The 22,303-nt window shown below is 36.3% G+C and overlaps 3 protein-coding genes across 3 annotated transcripts; 2 read left to right on the plus strand and 1 right to left on the minus strand.

Moving 5' to 3' along the window:
- The first annotated feature begins 1,602 nt into the window (after window positions 1–1,602).
- LOC126801638 (ATP synthase subunit delta', mitochondrial-like) lies at window positions 1,603–4,588 on the plus strand. The gene is made up of 2 exons (XM_050529060.1): window positions 1,603–1,939; window positions 3,835–4,588. The coding sequence occupies exons 1-2, from the start codon at window positions 1,682–1,684 to the stop codon at window positions 4,177–4,179; spliced, it is 603 nt and encodes a 200-aa protein (XP_050385017.1). The 5' UTR covers window positions 1,603–1,681; the 3' UTR covers window positions 4,180–4,588.
- A 2,809-nt stretch (window positions 4,589–7,397) lies between these two features.
- Window positions 7,398–8,247, plus strand: LOC126801641 (FCS-Like Zinc finger 3). Its single transcript, XM_050529062.1, has 2 exons — window positions 7,398–7,618; window positions 7,748–8,247. Exons 1-2 carry the CDS (start codon window positions 7,494–7,496, stop codon window positions 7,938–7,940), a joined length of 318 nt encoding a protein of 105 aa, XP_050385019.1. The 5' UTR covers window positions 7,398–7,493; the 3' UTR covers window positions 7,941–8,247.
- Window positions 8,248–12,158: 3,911 nt separating this feature from the next.
- Window positions 12,159–14,992, minus strand: LOC126801634 (probable serine/threonine-protein kinase PBL19). Its single transcript, XM_050529055.1, has 5 exons — window positions 14,841–14,992; window positions 14,083–14,500; window positions 13,347–13,607; window positions 13,105–13,227; window positions 12,159–12,845 (listed from the first exon to the last, which is right to left on the minus strand). The coding sequence occupies exons 2-5, from the start codon at window positions 14,431–14,433 to the stop codon at window positions 12,300–12,302; spliced, it is 1,281 nt and encodes a 426-aa protein (XP_050385012.1). The 5' UTR covers window positions 14,434–14,500; window positions 14,841–14,992; the 3' UTR covers window positions 12,159–12,299.
- Between the last annotated feature and the right edge of the window lie 7,311 nt (window positions 14,993–22,303).

A 22,303-nucleotide genomic window follows, 5' to 3' on the forward strand; every position in this document is an offset into this window, starting at 1 on the left:
CCTACATTCTCTTCTTACATTACACAATTTTTTTCAATTCTAAACTAACTTTGTTCAGATTTTATTTCAAATTTATTTTGACAATTTCTATTAAGAAAAAAGCTTGCAATTATTACTACATGTAGCTCGGTAGGCCATAGGCCCAAAAGGGTAGAGAAGACGGGAGTAGCTTCTTTTGAGCGAAGAGTTTGCTTGTGCAGTTCGCGTTTCTTGTGTAGATATGCGGGAGGAGCAATTTTGAATCCTTTGATGCGGGGTCTTGCGGGGCAAAAAGATGTTTTTACGGAGCGAATGCGGAAGAGACCCTGCGGGGCTGCGGGGGCTGCGTGCAGGGGCAACAGGGGGGTTCGCAGGGGCTGCAGGGTAGCAGGGGGGTCGCAGGGACTGCAGGGCAGGATCTGGTGCGGGGCTGGCTGCGTACAGGGCTGCGCCGACGAGGAATGCCGACGGGAAGATGCCGGAGGCCGGAGACAACGACGGTCGGCGGTGGAGAAGAGAAAAAATTTCTAGGGCTCTAAAAGTTCAGGGTTTTAGGGTAAAGTGTGTGATAACGTGTCTCAGGATGAAATAATTGTCTATTATTGAATGATATGGAGGCCTATATATAGGCATTACAAAACCACAATCCCGTAAGATTCGGAGTCCTAATCTATTACGGAGATGTTAATCTATCTCATACCAAGAAACCTATTAGGTTAAAACACACACAAAGGTAGAATAGTAATTCTCCCGGAACAGTTTGCTCATTTGTACATATATCAATAGTATAATTTAGTTAAAGTTAAAAATATATGCTAATTAAGAAAACATATTCAAACACATTGAAGTCCAAATCCAAAAAAAAAACACGCTCTTCAATTTAACGATATTGCATAAGTATAAGGATTTCTATCTTTTCATTAGTTTCAATTTTAACTATTTAATAGATGTGTGTTTTGTGAAATAAACAAAAATGAATTAAAAATTTAATAACTTATTGTCTATACAATAATTTTACATCATGGTGTTACAATCTTTCAGTAAATCAATAGGTTGTGTAGGGTGACAATAACACACCCTTTTACAATAAAACAAAACTAAAAGTGCTTGCGGCTCAAGTTTGTACGTTGTTCTAATTGTCTTGAGTGTAAAAAGAGGGGCACATATGTGAGTGACCTGGTGTCGAGTGTAAACTTTGTTTGAACTCTTTTTGTTTCCTTTGGAAACTAACCAGCAAAACACATTTTCACCGAAAGTTCAATAGCACTAATTTCCCCCTCATTCCCCTTCATGTAGAAAATTAGTCTCTATCCTTGTGCACCAAACATCGGAAAAGAATGAAGTTCCTTTCCCAAACCCTTAATTTCCTGAAACAAACGAGGCCCAAGGAGAAGGAGATATTTTTGGCTTAAGAGTTCAAAGTATTGGTATAAAACGTAATTACAATTGAGTTACCACCACTAATGTTGGATTCAAAAAGGCAAATGCAAGTTTGGCAATTGCCACAGATTCCTAAAAAAATCCAATGAGCCAATTGCAAAGCCCAATTTATAAAATCCGGACCAACCCAATTTCCATCTCCCATTTCCACAAAATCGAAGCAGCTTGACCCTAAACGCACACCAAACCAAACCCTCTCCTCTCTCTCACTCTCTCTCTCTCCGACCCTGCTAGACCCGAGCGACCACCTCTCTCCGCCACCATGCTGCGCCGCGCCACCGCTCTCTTGACCCGACCCACAGCCTCCTCGATCCGGGCCGCCCGAGTCTTCTCCACCGATGTCGCCGAAGCTCCCAACGCCGCCTTCAACGAGGCCTGGAAGAAGGTGGCCCCAAACATCGAGCCTCCCAAGACTCCTCTCTCCTTCATGAAGCCCCGCCCGGCGGTCCCTTCGTCGATCCCGACTAAGCTCACCGTCAACTTCGTCCTGTCTTACGCATCTGAGCTCTCCTCCAAAGAGGTCAGTGTTTCTCTCTCTGATTTTGATCGATCTAGGAGCATCTAGGAGCTTCTAATTTGTTCGTCGCATTTTGATTTTTGTATGCTAATCGTGATTTTTACTTGACATTGTGGAGCGTTGATTTCAATTTGAATTTAGTTGACTTGGTAGTTATGGATTTTGAATTGATTTGGGGATTGTAATGGCTAATGAATAAGTAATGCAATGCTACTTAGTAATGTTTAGGGTTAAGTCTAGTTTCAGATTGATGCTGGTTTTTAAAGTGATGTTAACGAGTTTAGGTTTTATTCATTTTGACTTTTGCAACTGATGTTTTGACGTACACCGCAGGCCCGTTTGGATGAAATGATTCCAAATCCATAAAACATCAGCATTCATTTTAACTATAAGGTTGAATTTATTATTCGAACTAATGCAGAAAGAGAAGAAAAAAAAGAATTTTTCAATGAGTCCTTGAGAAAGTACCAATGGTAATCCATTCAGTCTAGTATTTAGTAACTAGATTTAATAAAAAGATCATTGTAATAATTTTAACTGTTTTTTTCATCTAAATTGAGCCTTGATTTCATTATAAACGAATGGATTTTGGCAAAAATATATCTCAGTTTTCTTGCATGGATGCTCAGTATTATCATTGTATATGTATGTGTAACTATAATTTCAGTTTTGGTTTGCCTAAAATTTAGTCAATCCTTGATTTTATGCTATCTTGGTGTTGGCAAAAATTCATCTCGTTCTGTTGCAAGGATCCTTTAAATTATGATTTGATGTGTGTGCGTGCGTGTGTGTGTGTCTATATATGTATGTTTAATTGAATTTTCAGTATTGTAAAATTCATATTCTATCCTATATAATTCAACTTCATTAAAAATCTCCAGGACCTTTTTTATGAATCGTTGAGTGATTATTTTGATGAGAAACATATATTGCTTTTATTAGAACTATGAAACTAAGTACCATTTTCTCGTCATTATTGAAGCTAAATGGCTTAACCAGACCCAGATTCTTATTAATTGTCAGAGTTATAGAGTTATACTTTTTTTTTTGTGAGAGGAGTTACACTTGATGGTTGTATAACTTTTTTTTTTTGGTTAGAAATTATGCTTCATCAATAGTTACACTTGATGGTCGTATAACATAGTTGAGTTAAATTGTTGATGGTTGTATGCAAGATGAGTGTGATGGTACAATTTTCTGTTGTGTCAGCTCTTGGTAGTGTCAAGCATCTAAATTCTTACCCATTTGCCATTCTTTCAGCTCTTTGAAATCAAATGCACTAAGCTCTGCTACTCGTATACATAAGAAGTTCACTGTCACACTTGAAGAAGAAAAACCATGAATAACCAAACCAAAAAAAATAATATGGGAATGATTTTGAAGTTCCACATTGAAATTCTGATCGTGCCTTGATTCCTGTTGCTCCTATACATAAGATGTTGCGGGAACCTCAGAGAACTGAGAACTGGATTTTGCTTTTGATATCTTCTATTCTACAATCTACACATAACTTGTGATTAAGCAATACTAAGTTGTATACTGATAGTTGATTACCAGCACTGCCACAAAAGATGTATGTTTTGGCTAATTTGAAGGGTGATGCTTAAAGAGGTGCAATGGCTGTGAATCAAGTTGTGGAAATGGCTTAGTAAAAAGACAAGTCTAGTTAATTCACTTAACTGTAGGAACCAAGTCCCTGTGTCCATTACCATGCTTTCAATATCGTAGTTGCCTCTATGTATGAATTAACATGCATGTATGCCGCCAAACCCACTTTTTCTAGTAATAAGATTTTGTACAGCTATTTCTATTGATGTGAACATGTTCCATTTCTGTAAGCTTAGATCAAATACTAAGCAGAAATACCCTCATGAATTAACTACTGTAAACCATGACAGGTGGACATGGTCATAATTCCAGCAACCACTGGGCAGATGGGTGTTCTTCCTGGACATGTGGCAACAATCGCAGAGTTGAAACCTGGGATCCTATCCGTACATGAAGGAAATGATGTGACAAAGTACTTCGTCAGCAGCGGTTTTGCATTCGTCCATGCAAATTCTTTTGCAGATATCATTGCTGTTGAAGCTGTCCCTATTGATCGAGTCGATGCCAGTCTTGTCCAGAAGGGGCTTGCAGAGTTCACCCAGAAGCTGAGCACAGCCTCGACTGACTTGGAGAAAGCTGAAGCCCAGATTGGAGTTGATGTGCATAGTGCTCTCAATGCTGCCCTCACAGGCTAGTCTTAATGGCTTTGTGCACCCTCGTTAAATTAGTCCATTTCTACATAAAGTTCTGCACTTTGACAAAATTTGATGGGTCTCTTGGAGGCAAATATTTCTGGACGTTTCTTGTAGTTCTGTGTTGAATGTGGGATTGACTGGGAATAATATGTATAAGCATCATCTGGCATACAGAGTTGGACAAAAACTTTAAGAAATGAGGGATTAGCAACATTTTTTTTCCATGGAGAAGGAAACAGTTGGTTCATCCCCATGTTTACAATCTAGAGGTTGACCATCTAGCCTTTGAGATGATGTCATATATATGTATAGCGATTCACCAAGTGAACTCGATCATTTTGAAGGTGTTTCAATAATTCAATTTTGATGTGGGATTCAATTGAAAAATGAACCGATACTGTTTGATGTGTTTTCGCAACTTATGTTAGGGATCCCCTTATGTTATCGCAAGACTGCGATTCTGAACTCCTGAATTCACTCTTGTTTCCCCACATTGCGATAAAAGGCGGAGGAGAACGTTGATTTTATCTTCTCATTTCCGGTTAAGGGTTTAGAGAGACTGCTCTGTATTTAGGGTTTATATCATTACCTGAAACAAAAGTTCTTCTGTGCAGGCTTCACAGCTTTAGTTAGTAAAACACCTTATTATCCAAACATAAACTTAGTTAGGTTTTTTATGTGAGAAGGGGTTTTGAGGGTTTAAGGTTTGTTTCATTAATTAAACATTCATCACCTAAAACTTAACGTTAGTAGTTTTCGTTACCATATTGACAATTTCGCCTATTTGACTTGATCAGAATATCTGATGATCAGGCTTATATAAGCTGTGAACCGAGCAAAAATGATGTAAATGAAGGCTCTTCCTCGAAGCTATTTCCCCTTCTTTTCCTCGAATAACACGAGCTTGAAACGTGCTTGATGAAGCTAATTATATATGATTTAAAATGAAATCAAAGATTGTATTAAGATTAAATAAATGAAGTGCCACCTAGAACTATTAGACTTTGGCACTTCATGTATACGCAGCCACCAACTATCAATTTGGTGTGTCAAAGACCAGGAAGGAAGAATTCATGGAGTATGGAGAAGGGAAGAAAGCCATTTTCGTTGAGCTGCATATTGGAAATTGTATAATTAGGTCCTCGCGTAAAGATCTTCAATATTTTTGTTCAAATTAACCGGGACTAATTAAGGTATCAAAGAAGTATATACCGTATCAAAAGTCTTTCTATTAGTTGTCCATTGATCATAGCTTCAACAATCGTAATCTTGCAAATATGTCGGTTGGCCTCTAAAAGCACACTATCGATTAAGGAAAACTCCTCTTTTGAAAAAATTATCTGATCATTTTATTTCCATCTTCATATTAAGATTTACGTTTTCTCAAACAAACAAAAAAGAAAAGAGACTTTAGGAACTTTACACTATAAAGATGCTATACTTGTGCAGAAGCATCTCGATAAGCTTCGTCCAGATTCAAATTTAGACGAATTTCCATCCAAGTTCTAAAACGATGTCTACGTGTTTTCCCGATTAAAAAAAACCCAAGTTCAAATTAAGAATGTTTGGCAAGGGCAACAAATTCATGTGTGATAATACGATGTGACAATTACGGTCCCATAGAAATACATGTAGCGAGTTGCAACTCATGTGAGCTTTTTCATTAGTTGACAAATAAAATGCCAAAGAATAATTGCTAAAAAACAAACCACAAAAATGGACAACGGGTTGGGCAAATTCAAATCCAATAGAAAAATAAAACCAAAATACACAACTCATCCAATAATATGATCCACGTGTCTAGCAGTCATAAACCGCAACGACCCAAATAATTGGAACTCCGTTCGACCGTGGCGCAGATTCCAACCGCCGATCTCCCTCCTCGTTCACCTCGGCCCGTCTCCGTCTCCGTCAGTAGCCACTTGACACGTACACGTGCTTCAATCACGAGCTGCGCAAGTGTGAGAAGAGGAAAAAGGAGCTGCCCGTCGGGCACGGTAGTTGTCCGTGGGCCCCATCGGAGACAAGGACCCGATAGTAGAGCCAGCATGGGTTTGAGTCAGGCGGGCCCTACCCGGTCGATGGTTTTGTTGGTTTGTGGGCCCTCTTCCGAGTCAGCTCCACAGTTATGGCTCCATTTTCTTATTTGTTTTCTGATGGGCAGCGGGGCCCGGTTTTTGGTTCTAGAGAAATCATGGTGCTTAGACCACTCTACCCCTCAAAGGTACCATAATTACGAGGAAATTTACGATAGGTTGTTTGTTGTTTTCTAATTCTGTTAGGGGTGTTATGGTCATTGAGTGAGTAGCAGAGTTTAGGGAGATTGCTTTTTAAATGTGCCCTTAATGTTTAGTAAATTCTATTGTGAGCCCATAATTTTATATATTTGAACCCAAAAGTTGTTTTCTTGTTTGTTACTCCAAAAAGGCCCAAAAAGGAACACATATAGTTCAAGATTCTCATAAGCACCATTTACTGTTTTATTTACTCTTTAAGGAAAGAGTCCAAGAACAAAGGAGGAAATAATAATGAAAGGACCAATCCCATTTTTTACCATAGTCCAAGGAAATGAACCCAAGATAAAAATAGCAATTGGCATAAATCTCAGGAAATCACAGAAGAGGAAACTAATTTTATATTTTTAAACACAGCCCAGGAGAAGAGAACCTACCAACATAAACATTGGGGGACGAGAACTCAATATTAGAATATGGATTGTTAAAAACACAAAAAACCCCAACATGAAAGGACCAAATGCAAAAAAGAAAAGGAGGTAGTGCATCAAAGAGAAATTAAATAAAAGTGAGAACCATTTTGGAAAAAGAGAGATGCTGATGCATTGCACAGTCTGCAGTCTCTGCACTGGAGGATGCACAGCCAATGGTTTGATTGAAACCCTCCCATGGAATCTTGAAAAACCACCCCCCCCCACAAAACCCACTGTTTTATTATAATCCCTATCATTCAAGAAGCTACACTCCCCTATTCCTTGAACCACAAGCTTCTCCTGCTCCCCACCAATACAAACCATGCCTTCTGCATAGGTTTACAGAAGTTGACATGACCAATGATTTGATTGGCGTAGAACATTTGTAGAAATAAACCCATAAAGCAGCTTAGCTTTTCAAGTTCCCACCTAGCAAACCTAAGCAAGGTGCCAAGGTCCATAAATAGGGAAGCTTAGCCCTCAGTCTCCTCTACTCTCCTTCTTACATTTTCTTAGCAGCAGAGCCTTCACCTTTAGCAAAACCAGTCCATTAAAGCATCAAGCTTTTCTCAGCTTCTCCTCTTAGTTTTCTTCTTCTCATTTCAATATGAAGAAAGGAATGTTCTCCTACAGCTCTTATGAAGATCATTTCCAGAATGAGCCTCACTTTCTTGATTCCTGCTTTCTCTGCAGAAAGTCACTTGGAAACAACTCAGACATCTTCATGTACAGGTACTTGTTTGTCTAGCTTTCCATGACCCAGTTTTTAAAATTTCATTAGCTTCTAAACCCAGTTTACAAGTTTGGGTTTTTTTTTTAATTGAGTTAAATTCTGATGGGAATTCGATTTTTATTTAACAGGGGAAATACACCATTCTGTAGCAAAGATTGCAGACAAGAACAAATAGAGTTTGATGAGGCTAAAGAGAGGAACTGGAAAGTGTCCTCTTCTTCTTCCTCATCTTCAAGCAGATCAACTATGAGAAAATCAGATGCCAACAAAGATTCCTCCACCAGCAAAACTGTACGGACAGGCAGAGTTGCTGTGGCCTAGTGATGAAGTTCTGAACTGAAGACGTTTTGTAAATTATGTTCATATCATTTCTCTATCCACGTGGCAAGATCATGGAGATGAATTGATCGTTTGATCTGTAAAGGGTGAGATGGGGAGGGGGTAGTACATAGGAGGTTTCAGGTTTGTGACCAATTTGGGGAAGAAATTTTGTTTGAGCTTTTGTGGAAAGGGAAAGGAAAACCATCATATCTCATTACTGTAGTGGTAGGGATGTGTTGTAAAATTTTGTTAATGATCTTTGTTTGCTTCTCAAGGAATTTTTTTTTTTGGTTACAAAGGCACAAAGGCCGACTAAATATTAAAGCATGTGCATTTGCGTCTATCGTCCAGTGCATGGATCAACCCAATAAATTCAAATTCATGTTTTTGGCCAAATTATAGTAATCATGTTACTCTTTAAAAATATGAGAGGATGCATAAAATTATTATCTTTTTGCATACGTTAGATAAGAATGATAGAACTCAATTTCAATGTTTCCAATTTAATGTTTGGTAATGAACTCAAGACCAACATTTTCACTATAATATTTGGGAATGAACTTAAGACCAAAAAATAAATTTCAAACCTCTGCATCCAAAATCTCCTGAATTTTTAAATTCATTTGAAAAATATGAATCCAATGCCCATGTTGATCTCTAATCACACACCAATTTTCTTCGGGTGCCATCAATATTCAATTTATACCCATAAGAGTATAACTATAAAAAGTACTCATTTTAGTCTTATTTAGAAAGCAACTCCACTTTCATAATTTCATACTCACTTTAGCCTTGTTTAGATAATTATGTACTCACTTTAGCCTTTGCTTAGAAATCAGCTCCACTTTCATAATTCCAGATGATTTCACTTGTTTCTCGATTTTCATATAAACCAACAAACAAAGATAAAAATATTGCACACCCAATGTTATTCTTGACTTTAAAATGGTAATGAAGCTAAGCAGCCAACCAGCCATTCTAATTAAGAGAAAATGAATTAACAATGAGGACTCATATCATTCCAAATAGCTTTAGATCTGTAACATTGTCTAACAAAGTGAAGTAGACTTTCATGTGCAAAGTTACAAATAAGACAGGTAGTAGTAAACCTTACTTGGGCATTGAAAAGTTTCAAAGGGATACTTGGTATCAATTCATTGTTCCATGCTCATTTCTTTCCTCCCATTCTCCATTGATATTAGCTTTTATGTGTTGTTATGATGCGTGTTGTAGGGTTATTCTCATTATCTCATATGATTAGATGGTCCATTGACTCCATTCTAGCTTTCCTTTTGGTATAACATATGGCTGGGATCTGGAATATAATCACTTTCTTTCCTTTAGTAGCTGGAAAGAATCATAGCTTTCTTCTAGTGGCAGTTCATATAAATAAAGGAGCAAATTAGAGATAAGTTTGATAATGAAGACACTCTTTTAAAATTAAATCACACATATAATTTTTTTAATCTACACTCAATGTGAATTATAAATTGACTATGTTGCTCTTTTAATATGAGTACACAAATCTTCCTTGATTATAGTTGCTGATTGTAATTCAAATTCATCTTCCTTCCCATAATTGATTACTTTATTAAATTTAAGTGATTACTTTATATATGTCAAAATATTCTCATTGAGTCATTTCAATAGTATCCATTTTTTAAATATAAAATCCAATTATGGTTTCAAAATCTAGAGAGAAGATGTTTGTCTAGGCAAGTATGCATACCATACTTCTTATTTGTGCTTACGAAAAACATCTGAGTTTTGAAATAAAAGAATAGGGTATGTGATTAGATCAAGAAATTCGCAAATTGTTTTTAGTGATTTTGTTTTCACTTATAGACTCACATTTGGTGTTTGTCTACTTACGCTAAAAATGTCTACTTATAAGGTATGTCTTTTGTTTTTTGATTTATTTCTTCTACCACATTCGTAGTTTTACCTACAAATATAGCTAATATATATGTAATTGAGGTTCGAGTGTAACCTAAATGCAAGGTGTTATCTTCTTCAATTATAGGTATAACATAGTAAGTAACCTAACAAAGAGAGCAAAAAATCTATTATTCAAGTATCTTTACAAAAAACAAAGTATGATAATCATGTACCTTAATGAATAGTCATTGTATAAAGACTTTCAAGCTAATGTACATAGTTAACTCGCATCATATATATATATATACCTAAGAAATAGGTTGACGAGAAAAATAATCCTAATACATAGGTAAAGAAAAAGTAAAAATCAAATCAACTTTTACTTGGTCAAATAAGATGAAATGTTCCCTCTAAAATAGAAAGTTTAAATTATCCAAAAATAAAATTTATTAAAATATTTCAATTAGGAAAACTACATCAATATGACCATCATGATAAATTTAATAAAAATTGCAAACAAAAAGGGACCAATTGAAAGATGGGAAAGATCTACAATTAAGATATTTAATTATCACATTATTTTTGGTAATTGACTTATAGTTAACCGATTTAAATTGTGTCAATTTATGTAATTTTTCTTAAAACAAAACCTAATAATTTGGACTAAATGTCAAAATTGTGGAAGTGGGTTTAAATTAGAATGAAGTTAGAAAATTTGGTGTATAATGAAATACCCCTAAATAAAGTATGGACATGAAATTGGCAGACTAAAGAAGGGAGGAGATGGAGATTGATGCTAGAAGAGCAAAGAGTTAAGGCTGGGAGGAGAAGGAAATGGTTCCCAACCTTTTATTTAATTAAAATATTGCATCTTTTCAAATAAAACAACAAAGCAAGCTCATCGAGTCATAGAATAGGAAGCCTCGTGTTGTAACAAAAAAAGAAAAAAGAATAGGAAGCCTCGTGTGATTTCTATGTTTTCAACACAGTCATTTAGGCCAAACAGTCTACATTATACAACGAAGAAAATGTTACATCATTTGGAATAATTAGGTGCAAAATCCAAATGTCCAATAATTTCCAACCTAGGAATTACACTTCTTCTTCTTCTTGTTGGATAAGCACTTTGTTGCATTCTGTTGAGGGCACGACGGATATGTGTCAGTATCTGAGATGAATTCACATTTCTCCTATGAAGATCAAATAATTTATCTCTAACTATGAAAATTGTAATTAGAAAATAAAATTATAAAGAAACAAGATTAAAATCGATAAAAACATAACATTATGTGATCGATACATCATGTACCGTTAGTCAGACAATATGCAAATGCATGCTACCATTGTGTTTATTTGCTTGCTAATATGCAATAAGCAATTAAGCATTACCAACTCAATTGAAATAGCTCCTTTTTAACAAAACTTCTATATATTTTTAATGTCCAAAGTATTTCAATTGTTACATGTATTCTAATGAATGTGTGTGTATACGCAGCAGGTGCTCTCCCCAAACTTTCAGAAGCAAAATATCTGGCGGATTTAATCATAACTTGAAGGTATGGAAGTTCAAGCTACTAAATTTGGTCCAACTGAACAAGATGGTTGGAACTTGGAAGGGTACAATTTTGAGCAACTCATTAAGCAACATGTATATACCAACCAGAAACAGAGCCAGGACGAAAGATTTAAACGCAAGGGAGGCTGATCTTAACTTTGAACCAACAGAGTTGTGAAGAAATGATCTTTGTTATACCAAAAACCACTCAAATGAAGGATCGTGATTGCTCACCTCAGCTCAAACTAAAGATCTAGCCGAGCAAAACCCCAACTATAGTGCCCATTTCATTTTTTTAAACACTCTCACCCACCCCGTTGGCCCTTGCTGATCATACTCAGTTCCATCCTCATTCTTGTGGCAATTCGACTTTGAAATGAAGTGACATTGTACTATACTACTACTATCACATTTCGAGATTGAAACTACTAACCTATAGAATTCAGAACGCTCATGGGTTGGAAAATCTACAATATTAACGGAGATGGAATTATGTTGGAGCTTCAAGCTCAACTAGTTGAGCAATCCCTAATAATAAGCAACCGTTCTAGATTCTATAAATTGGTAGCTTATGGAGTTGGAAGTTTTCCTAGCTACCCCATCCTATTGAAGCAACCAAACATTTTTAGTAGATTCTATAGCTCTTACACTTGAAACAAACCTTCTGTAGTGGTTGTATGGTTGCTCTACTTCTAGGTAACTCGTTAAAAATGGTTTAAGTCGTATAAGTGAGAATACAATTAGTGATCAGAATAGTTTTTCTAGTTGTAAATGGTTCATTCTCGAAGAATAAGAATAATTATCTGATGCTTTTCAAACATGTCTGCCGTACATGCTCCTACCATTAGTCTAAAAAATAAGCCATTAGACTACCATTCAGCAAAGTACAGGTGTGGTAAATGATTTAGTGTCAGGTACCCTAAACCCTAAACCTTTGCCCTCTGCATAATCATGAATCTTCTTCTACCAGCACTCTCCACATGCTCTCCTAGTTTTGCCAGGTGATTCATTCTTCTTTTCCACGATTCTGAGGCCCCTAATTGTTTCTTCATTGTCTCCGATTCAACTTGGACATCTTCAGAAGATTCAGGACTTCTGTCTGTTTGGTTTGCTTCTTCTGAGTCTTTAATAATCTGCTTCAATGTTTCTACTACCTGACTCATTGTTGGCCGGTCTTTTGGACTCTTTGATAGACAACTATCAGCCAACTTGGCAATTTTTCTTGCTGCACTACTAGAATAACTACTATCAAGTCGAGGATCCATCATCAAGCCAAACCTTTTGCTATCAGGAGGAAACTGTTTCACCCATTCTAAAAGTTTTTGTTCTGTTCTTGGCCGGTTTCTCTCCAACGATCGCCTGCCTGTAAGAATTTCAAACAACACGACACCGAAGCTCCAGACATCACTCTTAGTTGTCAGATGACCGGTCTCAATGTAATCCGGAGCAGCATATCCATATGTTCCCACTACCTGTGCAGGAATGAATTCGATTTAGCACTATAGTACTCCTAATGATTTAAGTTCTTTTTAAAGTTTCTAATAAACTAAATTATTTAGCATTTGATGCAATACTTTACAAGTCACTAAATTTTTGTAGCAACTAATATATAGGGTCCATGGCTAATATGCTGTGCTAGTTGACAAAAATCTACTATTACATGAAAAGATCAATGTTAAGTAGGAATCTCATGAAAGCTGCAAATGAGAAAGAAGTGCACAAAATACTTACTGCAGTTGACACATGAGTATGCCCAACCATTGGCCCCTCCCTTGCTAGCCCAAAGTCTGAAAGCTTCGGTTCGAAATTCTCATCCAGCAACACATTTGCACATTTGAAGTCTCGATATATTACCTTCAGCGGAGCATAAGAATATTAAAACAACGATCTTAAAAGACGAAGCTCTGAAGGCTGAGAATAACATAAAAAATGGTGTGCCATGTAGAACTGATGTTAGTTGAATGTTTATAAACCTGAACTTCCAATCCTTCATGAAGATAAGTTAATCCTTGAGCTGCTCCTAGTATTATCTGTAGTCTTGTCTCCCAAGGAATACTTGGGTGGGCCCTGTTAAATATATGATCTTCTAAACTTCTGTTTTGCATGTATTCGTAGACGAGTAGTCTTTGAATTCCTCTTTCTCCATCCACAGCACAATAGCCTATTAGTTTGACAAGATTGGGGTGCTCCACAACACTTAGAAACTGAACCTCTGCCACCCATTGTTTATGACCCTAATTGAGAAACAGATAATTAAAAGAAATGATACTCAGAAAGACAAAAATAAATTGGCCATGGACTAATGGGGCACACAAGCTTCCACCATTATTGTAATTGAAGTAAATCTAAATCGCCTTATATGCTGCAAGCCTTGAACATAGGAACACTACCCTCCAAGTTCCAACTCGACAAAAATCTCGACATTGTAAGTAAAAAATGTAAAGACTTAATAGACAAGAGTGGCGAAAATAAGGTTGCTGATACCATTTGAAAAATGTTCATGATACATGGTACAGAGGGGGGTAGTCAGAAACTTGGCTCTTAATCAACAATAAAACAGAGAGCAATTTAATACTAGAGCTCACATATTTAATGACAACAAGTCAGAAACGTATCCTATCCAAATTAATATACAAATCAAAGAAATCTTGATCACACTGCTTAACAATTCAATTCAAATTTAATAGGAAGATGCTTGAACTCAAATACCTGTATGCCATCGTTGTTGAGCTTTTTAATGGCGACTACAACTGGATCGCCCTTGGACTCAGCAGGCTTAACTGAACCCTTGTAGACATTTCCAAATCCACCTTCTCCAATTTTAAGTAACCTATTGAAATCCTTTGTTGCTTGCCTCAGCTCTTCGAAAGTAAACACCCTTAAATTATGAGCCTTTTCTTCATACAATTCCGGTATACCGCGCGGTGAATTTGCCGAGCAGGAAGACTTAATCGCCCTACTAGCTCCCGAACAATCAGAGCCGCTTTGGTCTTTTAGCTCAGGAGCTGATCTTTGTTCTCTGGTCCTAGATTTTTCCTTAAAATAGTAGAAACACTTCATTGTAATGAATCCTTAGCAAACTGCCTAGCTGAGATTAAGTGTGATCTTTCTCTGCTGCATTGAACAACTGTAACATATATAGAACAAAGCATCAACACCGTTCTCTTCATACAGGCATACCCAAATGCCTGAAAACTGCTAATATAATTAATGAAAAACAAAGACCAATATAATCATTTGCAAATACAAAAGATCATAAGTTCAGAAGCATATATTATGCAGACGAAGATCAAGAGATCACACTTGAAGAAATGGTAGGGGGAGTAAATAGGAGGATCAAAACAGGGAGAACCCAGATGGGAATGGAAGATCAAGGCACACAATCATGACCGTTATGAGGAAAACCAAAACCAAGAACAGAACAATGATCGAGCAGGTGAACAAACCCAAATCATGAACAGAATTACCTTGTGAAAGTCTCTTGGAAACACTTGAGTTTTCAAAGGGGTAGGGATTGGAGAGACTAAGGATGTCTTTGCTTGCTTGGCTTCTCTTTCTCTCTTTGCTTAAATGGTTAGGCAACCTGGTGTGGGCAATCTGGTGTAGGCTCTTTTGAATTGTGTGCCTTGGTCTGAAATATATATAATTTGAGTTATTCAACGTTGGATTAATAAGAAAGAATATATTCCTATATTGAGCTAATTTAAACGTTTAAAGTTTAGAAATGAGCGATATCAGAAACTCTAGCTAGCTACTTGCTTTCTCTCTCAAATAGCTAGACCTGACCAAATATTGATTGATAGTCAAAGCCAAGAACAGAAACTAACAAATGGGTCAACACCGTGGACACTGTTTAGGATATTTTCCTGCCTAACATGCATTTTAGAATATAAGAATCCTGCAAAAATTCATACAACTTTGAAGATGTTTTATGTTTTTGTAGCAATGTGCCCTATTATTAATTAAGACTTGAAGGCAGTGTATAAGTTTTATTTAAGAAAAAATCATTCCTAACATTTTTTCAAAAATGATGCATTTTAGAATACAAAAAAGTTGACTCAGAACTACCTTGCTTGAACTTTATACATATGCAGCAAAAAATTGAAGTATATAAAAATTGATCAATCGTAAATACTTCATTATAAAATATGTTATTATTCGTGCATAATATATATTAATTGTATCGGTATAATTTTTTATTAATTCTTATTGTTCATACGATTGGACGGTGTGTTTAATCCAATTATTTTTCGCGGTCTTGCCAACTTCCGATTTTCTTTATACGGATGTTATTGAATTATAGAGGTTCTAGCTAGGTTTGTGGTTTCAAAATTTCTTTTTCTACTGATGATAATAATAGCAAGCAAACTAGACAATTAACGTAATATTTCCTTTTCACAATTAATGAAATTGCAGGATAAGGTGCGGGTGATGGGATACACAACCATCAAGTTGTCTAAAATTCTTGTAGATAAATAGAGAATCATATATAATATGGGTACAGGGTAACTGTATAGCTTGGCAAGTAAGTTTTATTAAGAGACGCATCAAATCTGCTGGGAAAATGACTTGGGATCAAATTAGAGGCTTAGAACTCAAAACTTGACCAATTTTCATATTTAAAAAGCAAAGCTGGAAGACGTTGATGAGTCTTCTCGATGCCCATGAGTATAGCCCTGGCATTATTGGATAGCAAGGTACCTATTTGTCAAATCACCAGCGTGAAAATTGGGGCTGTGTGACTCACTGACTCCCGTCTCTATTGAGAGAATACACGAAGCTTTTGGACAAAGGAATTCGAAGTTTAATAACCATATAATATAAACAACCCTATTTGGATCATACAATTGTCAACAATCGTCACTTTTTCATTAATCTTAGAGATTTCAAATTGGGAAGCTCTGGAAATTCATGCTGTAGAAGCATTATTTATACACACACGTATATATGTGTGTGCGCGCACGCATTTTCTCCAAGTCGTGTTACTCGTGTAAATCAGATTTATGTAATAGCTTAGCAGACTTGCCTTTTGTTAAAGTATAAGTTAATTAATAGAACTGTCTGCTACCAACGTACCGTCTCGTAAAATTAGTCTATTTCTACGAGTACAATTTATGAGAGAATTAACTAATCTCATCGATCTGTTGATAAAAAATTGCTCCTATATATCATAGGTGTTTGAGAGCTTCGCCATTTGAATATATATCACTTCTTTTCTTAGTATCACTTATGTTTCCTATAAGTTTCTAACTACTTAATTAATGAGTACGTTATCTTTTGGCAATTTCATTGATCATGCTAACTTTTTTTTTTTTGCAAGGTTTGACGTACTTCAGTAACAATTGCACGTAAGTTCTAACATCAAGTCTAATAACATACACTATGCCACATTTTTCCACTGAAAACTTGGCTGAAAGAAGATTCGGATTTCGGACATACCTAGCTTCCAATATATTGATCAATTATATATAAGAGAAGTATAAATTTTTTTTCTCTGATGCACAACTAGATAAGAAAAGTTAGAGGGGAACATTGAAGCTAATGTACGTAGAAGAAATATAGTGGATCTTCAACCGATAACTGAAAGAAACATTGCATCACTATTTTGATATCTATACGTGCATTCTTGTACGTGATGATCGTAGGTAATAGGAGGCCTAAATCTCCCAACTACTCTAATCAGCCAACACTAATAAGAGTTTGATTTACTTGCATTAAATATATATATATATATATATTATTATTACTGTAAAATTATTGACGTGTCATTCAGTCATATAATCGATATGGTGGATACCCTCTCTCTCTCATTTTCTCGGCACTTCGACAGAGGCTTAGAACCTCCACCGAGACCACATCGCCATCTGCCTCTCTCGGCGTCACGCCGCCGTCGTCCAACAAGGATTGCAACATGAATCCTCACCTTCATGACCGTCTCTTCATTCTCTTCCAAACCATGTCTCTCAATCCTCCATTGATCCATGATTTTGGTGATATCAAACTAGAGGCAGTGAGATGTCTTCAATGATTTTCCGGTGAGTTCTACAACTCTGGCGAGCTCTTCAGTCTTCTTTTGGTAAGCTAGACCATTATCTTGTAAAACCCAATTCATTTCTATCTTTGGTTTCATTGATTTGAAGCTTGACTTGGTAATTCCTTTTCTGGGTTCGCACCATCTTTACCGTTGTGAAGCTTTGGGATTCCGATGAAATCCTCAGTCTCTGACTTCATGATTTTCTCCTATTTGGTAAGCCCAGCTTCTATTCCTATTCTCTAATTCGATTAAGCCTAAGGCCAATTCCATCGAAACCTTAATTCCACTCTTCTTTGCTTATGTTCTTGTTCTGCCGAACCTCTCAATGGTGAGGCGAGTAAGGGAGGAGCATAGGAACTTCAGGGCGACGCTGGAAGCTTGGTGAAGGCATTTGGGCAGTAGCAGTAAAATGGGAGAAGTGCAGCAGCTTCATCTCTGCGTTTTAAATCCGTGAGGTAGCAAAATCAGCCCTTTTGCTTCTGTTTTGTAATTTTGGAAGTTTTGTTGTTGTTGTTTGTTGTTTTGGAATTGATCGGAGAAGGAAATTGCTGCCGGATTGTTGATCGGAGAGATAAGGGTGAAAAATGAGTTTTTACTATTTTACATTTACCCTTTATTGTAATGTGAAATTACTAATCTGCCCTTGGAAGAAAAGTTACTGTTTTAATATTTACTTTTACTGTTTCATGGTTTTATCCTAAGTTACTTTTTACTCAATGATTTTAATGGTTTTACTCTTACTTACGGTAACTTAGTAAAAACCCAATTTTAACTAAAAATGCGACGAATGAAGGTAACTTTTAGTTATAACTAATGTTAATTCTGATTCTCGCCCGATTCGAGAATCGAGAACTATTTAACTTATAAATGTGTCGGTATAATAAATAAGTCGTCGATATGATTTTGAGTAATTTTTATATCCATAAAGTATGCTTGGTATCAATCGACTATTGAAGTTGAATGATTTTCGGATTTTTTCCGAGAATTGGTCAACATGGTCAATTTTAGGTCAAATCAGGAAAGACTTGGTCAACAGAAAGTCAAATGTTGACTTTCCTGGTCAAACTAGGAAAATGATTGAGTCAACTTATCTTCGATATTCAAATTGAAATTGACTCTTTATATGATTCATAAATTTAAAGTGGATGCTACGAGATCGAGCAGTGGAGCAGCAACAACAACAACTTCTATTGATTTGGATAACGATGTTGTATTTGGCCAAATATAATTGCACAGTCTAGTTCTCGGTTGAATGATTTATAATGCATTAAATATTGTGAAAACCCGAGACTAGACACGATTTCGAAATAGGGTACGTAGTGAATCCTCACGTGTGTTGATTCACGGGAGCCTAGCATTTTAGGTGATCCTACAGTCTCGATGACCGTAAACCTCCGGAGGGGCAATGCCCTGGTTATTATTGGATCCACGATTTTATTTATTGTTACTGAGTGCATTCCAGTAAATAGACATTCTTACTACTCTGTTGTTATAACAGACGTGTAGTTGGCCTCGATTATTTAGTCGCTAGGATCAGTCGAGCATTGCTTGTAGGTGAATTTGCCTTACCCTACCTTTGGCTCGCCGAAAATGTTTTAGCATGCTTATTTTCTAAACTTGCATTATTTTTAATTAAATGGTTTTCTCTACGCTAAACTACCCTTAATATTTTATAAAATTTATCCTTACCCGATTTTGGTTTTCAACCCTCATGGGCGGGCTGGCCCCTAATGGGCAAGCGAGAACGACGCTCACCAATACTTTAGTTCCTTGCAGGTCTAATTGTTACTTTTAGAGCGCCTCATTTGAGAGTTAACAAGCTTATTCTCCTTCATGTATTTCATTCTTATGTTTATTAACAATGTTTTCGAGTAACGTTTCCCGAGGTTGATTTCTTGTTTTTTAGTCACCTTCATTTTGTATTAAAATTAGGTTGTCTATTTGTTTAGCATTTGGGCCGGTGGCTTCAACGCTACCTTCCGTATATTAATTTTGTAAACTCTGAAAATTTGTAGGATTCGCATAAATGTTTAGAGTTGTATTTGTGTCGTTATAAACTTATTGGAAAAATTCTTTCACATGTTTGGTATGGTGAATGTATAAATGACACCATGTCGTTTGTTCGTTCTCCATTTACCATTTTTTAAGTATGTTTAGTTCCAAAATCCCTCAATATACTGTTTATGTTCCTTTCCGGGATGTGACAGCTTTGGTCACCTGAAACTCGGAGTTTTACTTATATGTTTATGATTTTCTTACTAGGTTTTCGGTGGGAGGAGGAAGCTAGAACTCCCAGAATGATGGAATAGTCAATGAAAAGAATTAAATACCCTTCCAAATGAGATTTAGAGTGTGTGTATGTCGATGACTTTTTTTTTTTGGTTTCTCAGGAAATACATCGTCCTTTGGGAAATGACTATATTTTCGAGCCGCGTCGGACCGTCGGGTTATGGTGGGGAAGCTCTCCTAACATTGATTGCTTCATTCACAATGCTCAAACTCAAGACGTTGTTTAAGGGGAACAAACTCATTTCCACTTGAACCACCAAGTGTTGGTTATGTCGATGACTTCGACATGTCCCATAACAAATGATTTTACATTATATGATAATTAGCAAAAACTGTAGGATTTTTACACACGCACACCTGGGTCTGGGGTGCATGAAAGAGGTCGTGTTGGCATGGCAAAGAGAATCCTAATCAGGCTTTTGAACGAACTAATTGTATACAGCTAACTAATTTTGTGTTGGATATCTGAATTCCTCTCATACATTAAACCACAGTTAAAGAAAAGCGACTTATACCAGCCTGAAGTTAATTAATAAGTTAGAGAACCCCGATACCTCAGCAAATTCATAGTTACATTTGTTATGCTCAATCTGTACGCGATAGCACAAGGATCGTAAGCTAAGAGAGCTTATTCAGTACACGGCCCGTATATATACACGGGTCCGTTGCACACCCACGCGCTAAGCATGAAAATATGTATATTGTTGGCTTTCTGTTAGATATTTTCATATCTTAATGATATGTCTATCGTCCTCTGAGAAAGGGTTGAATGCTCATCTTCCTATCTCTCTGTTCTATACCCACAAAATCCTTTCTCTATCAAAAACCCATCTGATCAATGATCACTCTCAAGGGACCAAATGACCTCCACACCACATTCCCAGTACCCAACCTCCTTTCTCTGTATCCCACTCCTTTCTCTCATCCCTCACCTCCTCTTTGATATCAGACTTCGGAAAAATAAAAACTCAATTGGCCTAACCTTCTCTCCCCTAATTCTCATCTCCTACTACATCTTCATCGGCACCATCGACTCCGGGCTAAATTGATCGGATCGGTTATGTGGGAAGGGAGCGGTGGCGAGGAGAGTGAGAAGATGAGGAGGAAACTCAAAAGATTTACTCAATGCTTTGTTCATGTAGACGACGAGGGTGAGACAGAAGCTAAGGAGGAGATCGGCAGTAGAGTAGCTAAATTGGGGCTTGCTTGCCGATGTGTTGCGGCGGCAGATTTAGGTTTAGGTTTAATTTACTTTAATTAACGGAATTGATTTTTTTTTCTTTTCCATCACAAAAGGAATTACTTAATTTTAAAAGTCGTAATAAATATTGGATTTCTGATAATATACCAAATCCAATCAAATATATATTTAAAAAAATCAATATATATTTTCATTTGATAACAGATAGTTAGAGTCGCACCATGTGATAATTTTGAATTTACAAAGAAATCTCCGAAAAATTATATTTGACACCACCGATATCTAAATAATCCCACAAAATATTTCATGTGCTCTCATTTATGCACCCTATCCACACATAAATTTTAGTAAATAACCACTCTTAGGAAGGTATGAGTAATTAAAATTAGTGAATCATCATTCCGTCATAAAAATAGCCATATTGCCCGACAATTAATTTTTCAAAATTTTTATATGGGCGAATATATCGCATTTTTCTGAGAGCGTGGTAGTTTTTGGATAATTTAGTGAACAACCGAGCTATTTTTTAAGGATTTTAGAATGTTTTAGAAACATGACAACTTACTTAAAGTCATAAAACAGACACATGGCGCATTTTCTGGCCGCATAAAGCCTTTTTCATATAATTGTAGATATTCTCAAACTTTAAAAATTTCTCATATATACATTGTCCGAAATATTCCCAAAAAATTACAACTCTCTCATAAGGATGCGATATGTTCACACGTGAATGAAAATTTAAATTTTCAGCCCCACGTGACAGAGCTAACCTTATGTAGGAAGAATGACACATAAGGTTAAGCGAGTAGATTGAGACCTAAAAGTTAATGAAAACTACTGAATTTTCTACAGTAGCCATATTTCACATTAGCGCTGACATCCTACGGTCGGTTTTCTAAAACTTCATTTCTTCAGTATAGTTGGTTTGGAAACATACACACGCATGAAACTTAAGAAACAAGTCATGCAACTATAGGCCATGTTATGGTTCATCTGACTAAGTTTTTAAAAAAATAAAAACATGATCGTCAGATGTCATCTCGACGGCGAAATGTGTCTACAATTCAAGAGGTATGCCTTATTTATCATCATTCAGTCATAAAAGTAGCCATATCACATTTTTCTGAGAGCGTGGTAATTTTTGGAGAATTTAGTGAACAATCGAGCTATTTTTTAAGGATTTTAGAATGTTTTAAAAAAATGACAACTCACTTAAAGCCATAAAACTGACACATTGCGTATTTGTGGCCGCTTAAAGCCTTTTTCATATAATTGTATATATTCTCAAACTTCAAAAATTTCTCATATATAGATACGGTGTCCGAAAAATTCTCCAAAAATTACAAATCTCTCACGCGGATGCGATATGTTGACACATGGATGAAAATTTAAATTTTGACCCCCAC

Source organism: Argentina anserina, chromosome 7 (assembly GCF_933775445.1).
Source record: "Argentina anserina chromosome 7, drPotAnse1.1, whole genome shotgun sequence".
Taxonomy (NCBI): Eukaryota; Viridiplantae; Streptophyta; class Magnoliopsida; order Rosales; family Rosaceae; genus Argentina; species Argentina anserina.

Bases quoted from the DNA above. Each gene is read 5' to 3' on its own strand.
- LOC126801638 (XM_050529060.1), top strand. From the start codon at position 1,682: ATGCTGCGCCGCGCCACCGCTCTCTTGACCCGACCCACAGCCTCCTCG. The intron at 1,940-3,834 runs GTCAGTGTTTCT...AAACCATGACAG, and splicing joins CTGAGCTCTCCTCCAAAGAG to GTGGACATGGTCATAATTCC.
- LOC126801641 (XM_050529062.1), top strand. From the start codon at position 7,494: ATGAAGAAAGGAATGTTCTCCTACAGCTCTTATGAAGATCATTTCCAG. The intron at 7,619-7,747 runs GTACTTGTTTGT...TTTATTTAACAG, and splicing joins TCAGACATCTTCATGTACAG to GGGAAATACACCATTCTGTA.
- LOC126801634 (XM_050529055.1), bottom strand. From the start codon at position 14,433: ATGAAGTGTTTCTACTATTTTAAGGAAAAATCTAGGACCAGAGAACAA. The intron at 13,608-14,082 runs GTATTTGAGTTC...TTTCTCAATTAG, and splicing joins TCAACAACGATGGCATACAG to GGTCATAAACAATGGGTGGC. The intron at 13,228-13,346 runs GTTTATAAACAT...GCTCCGCTGAAG, and splicing joins ATGAAGGATTGGAAGTTCAG to GTAATATATCGAGACTTCAA.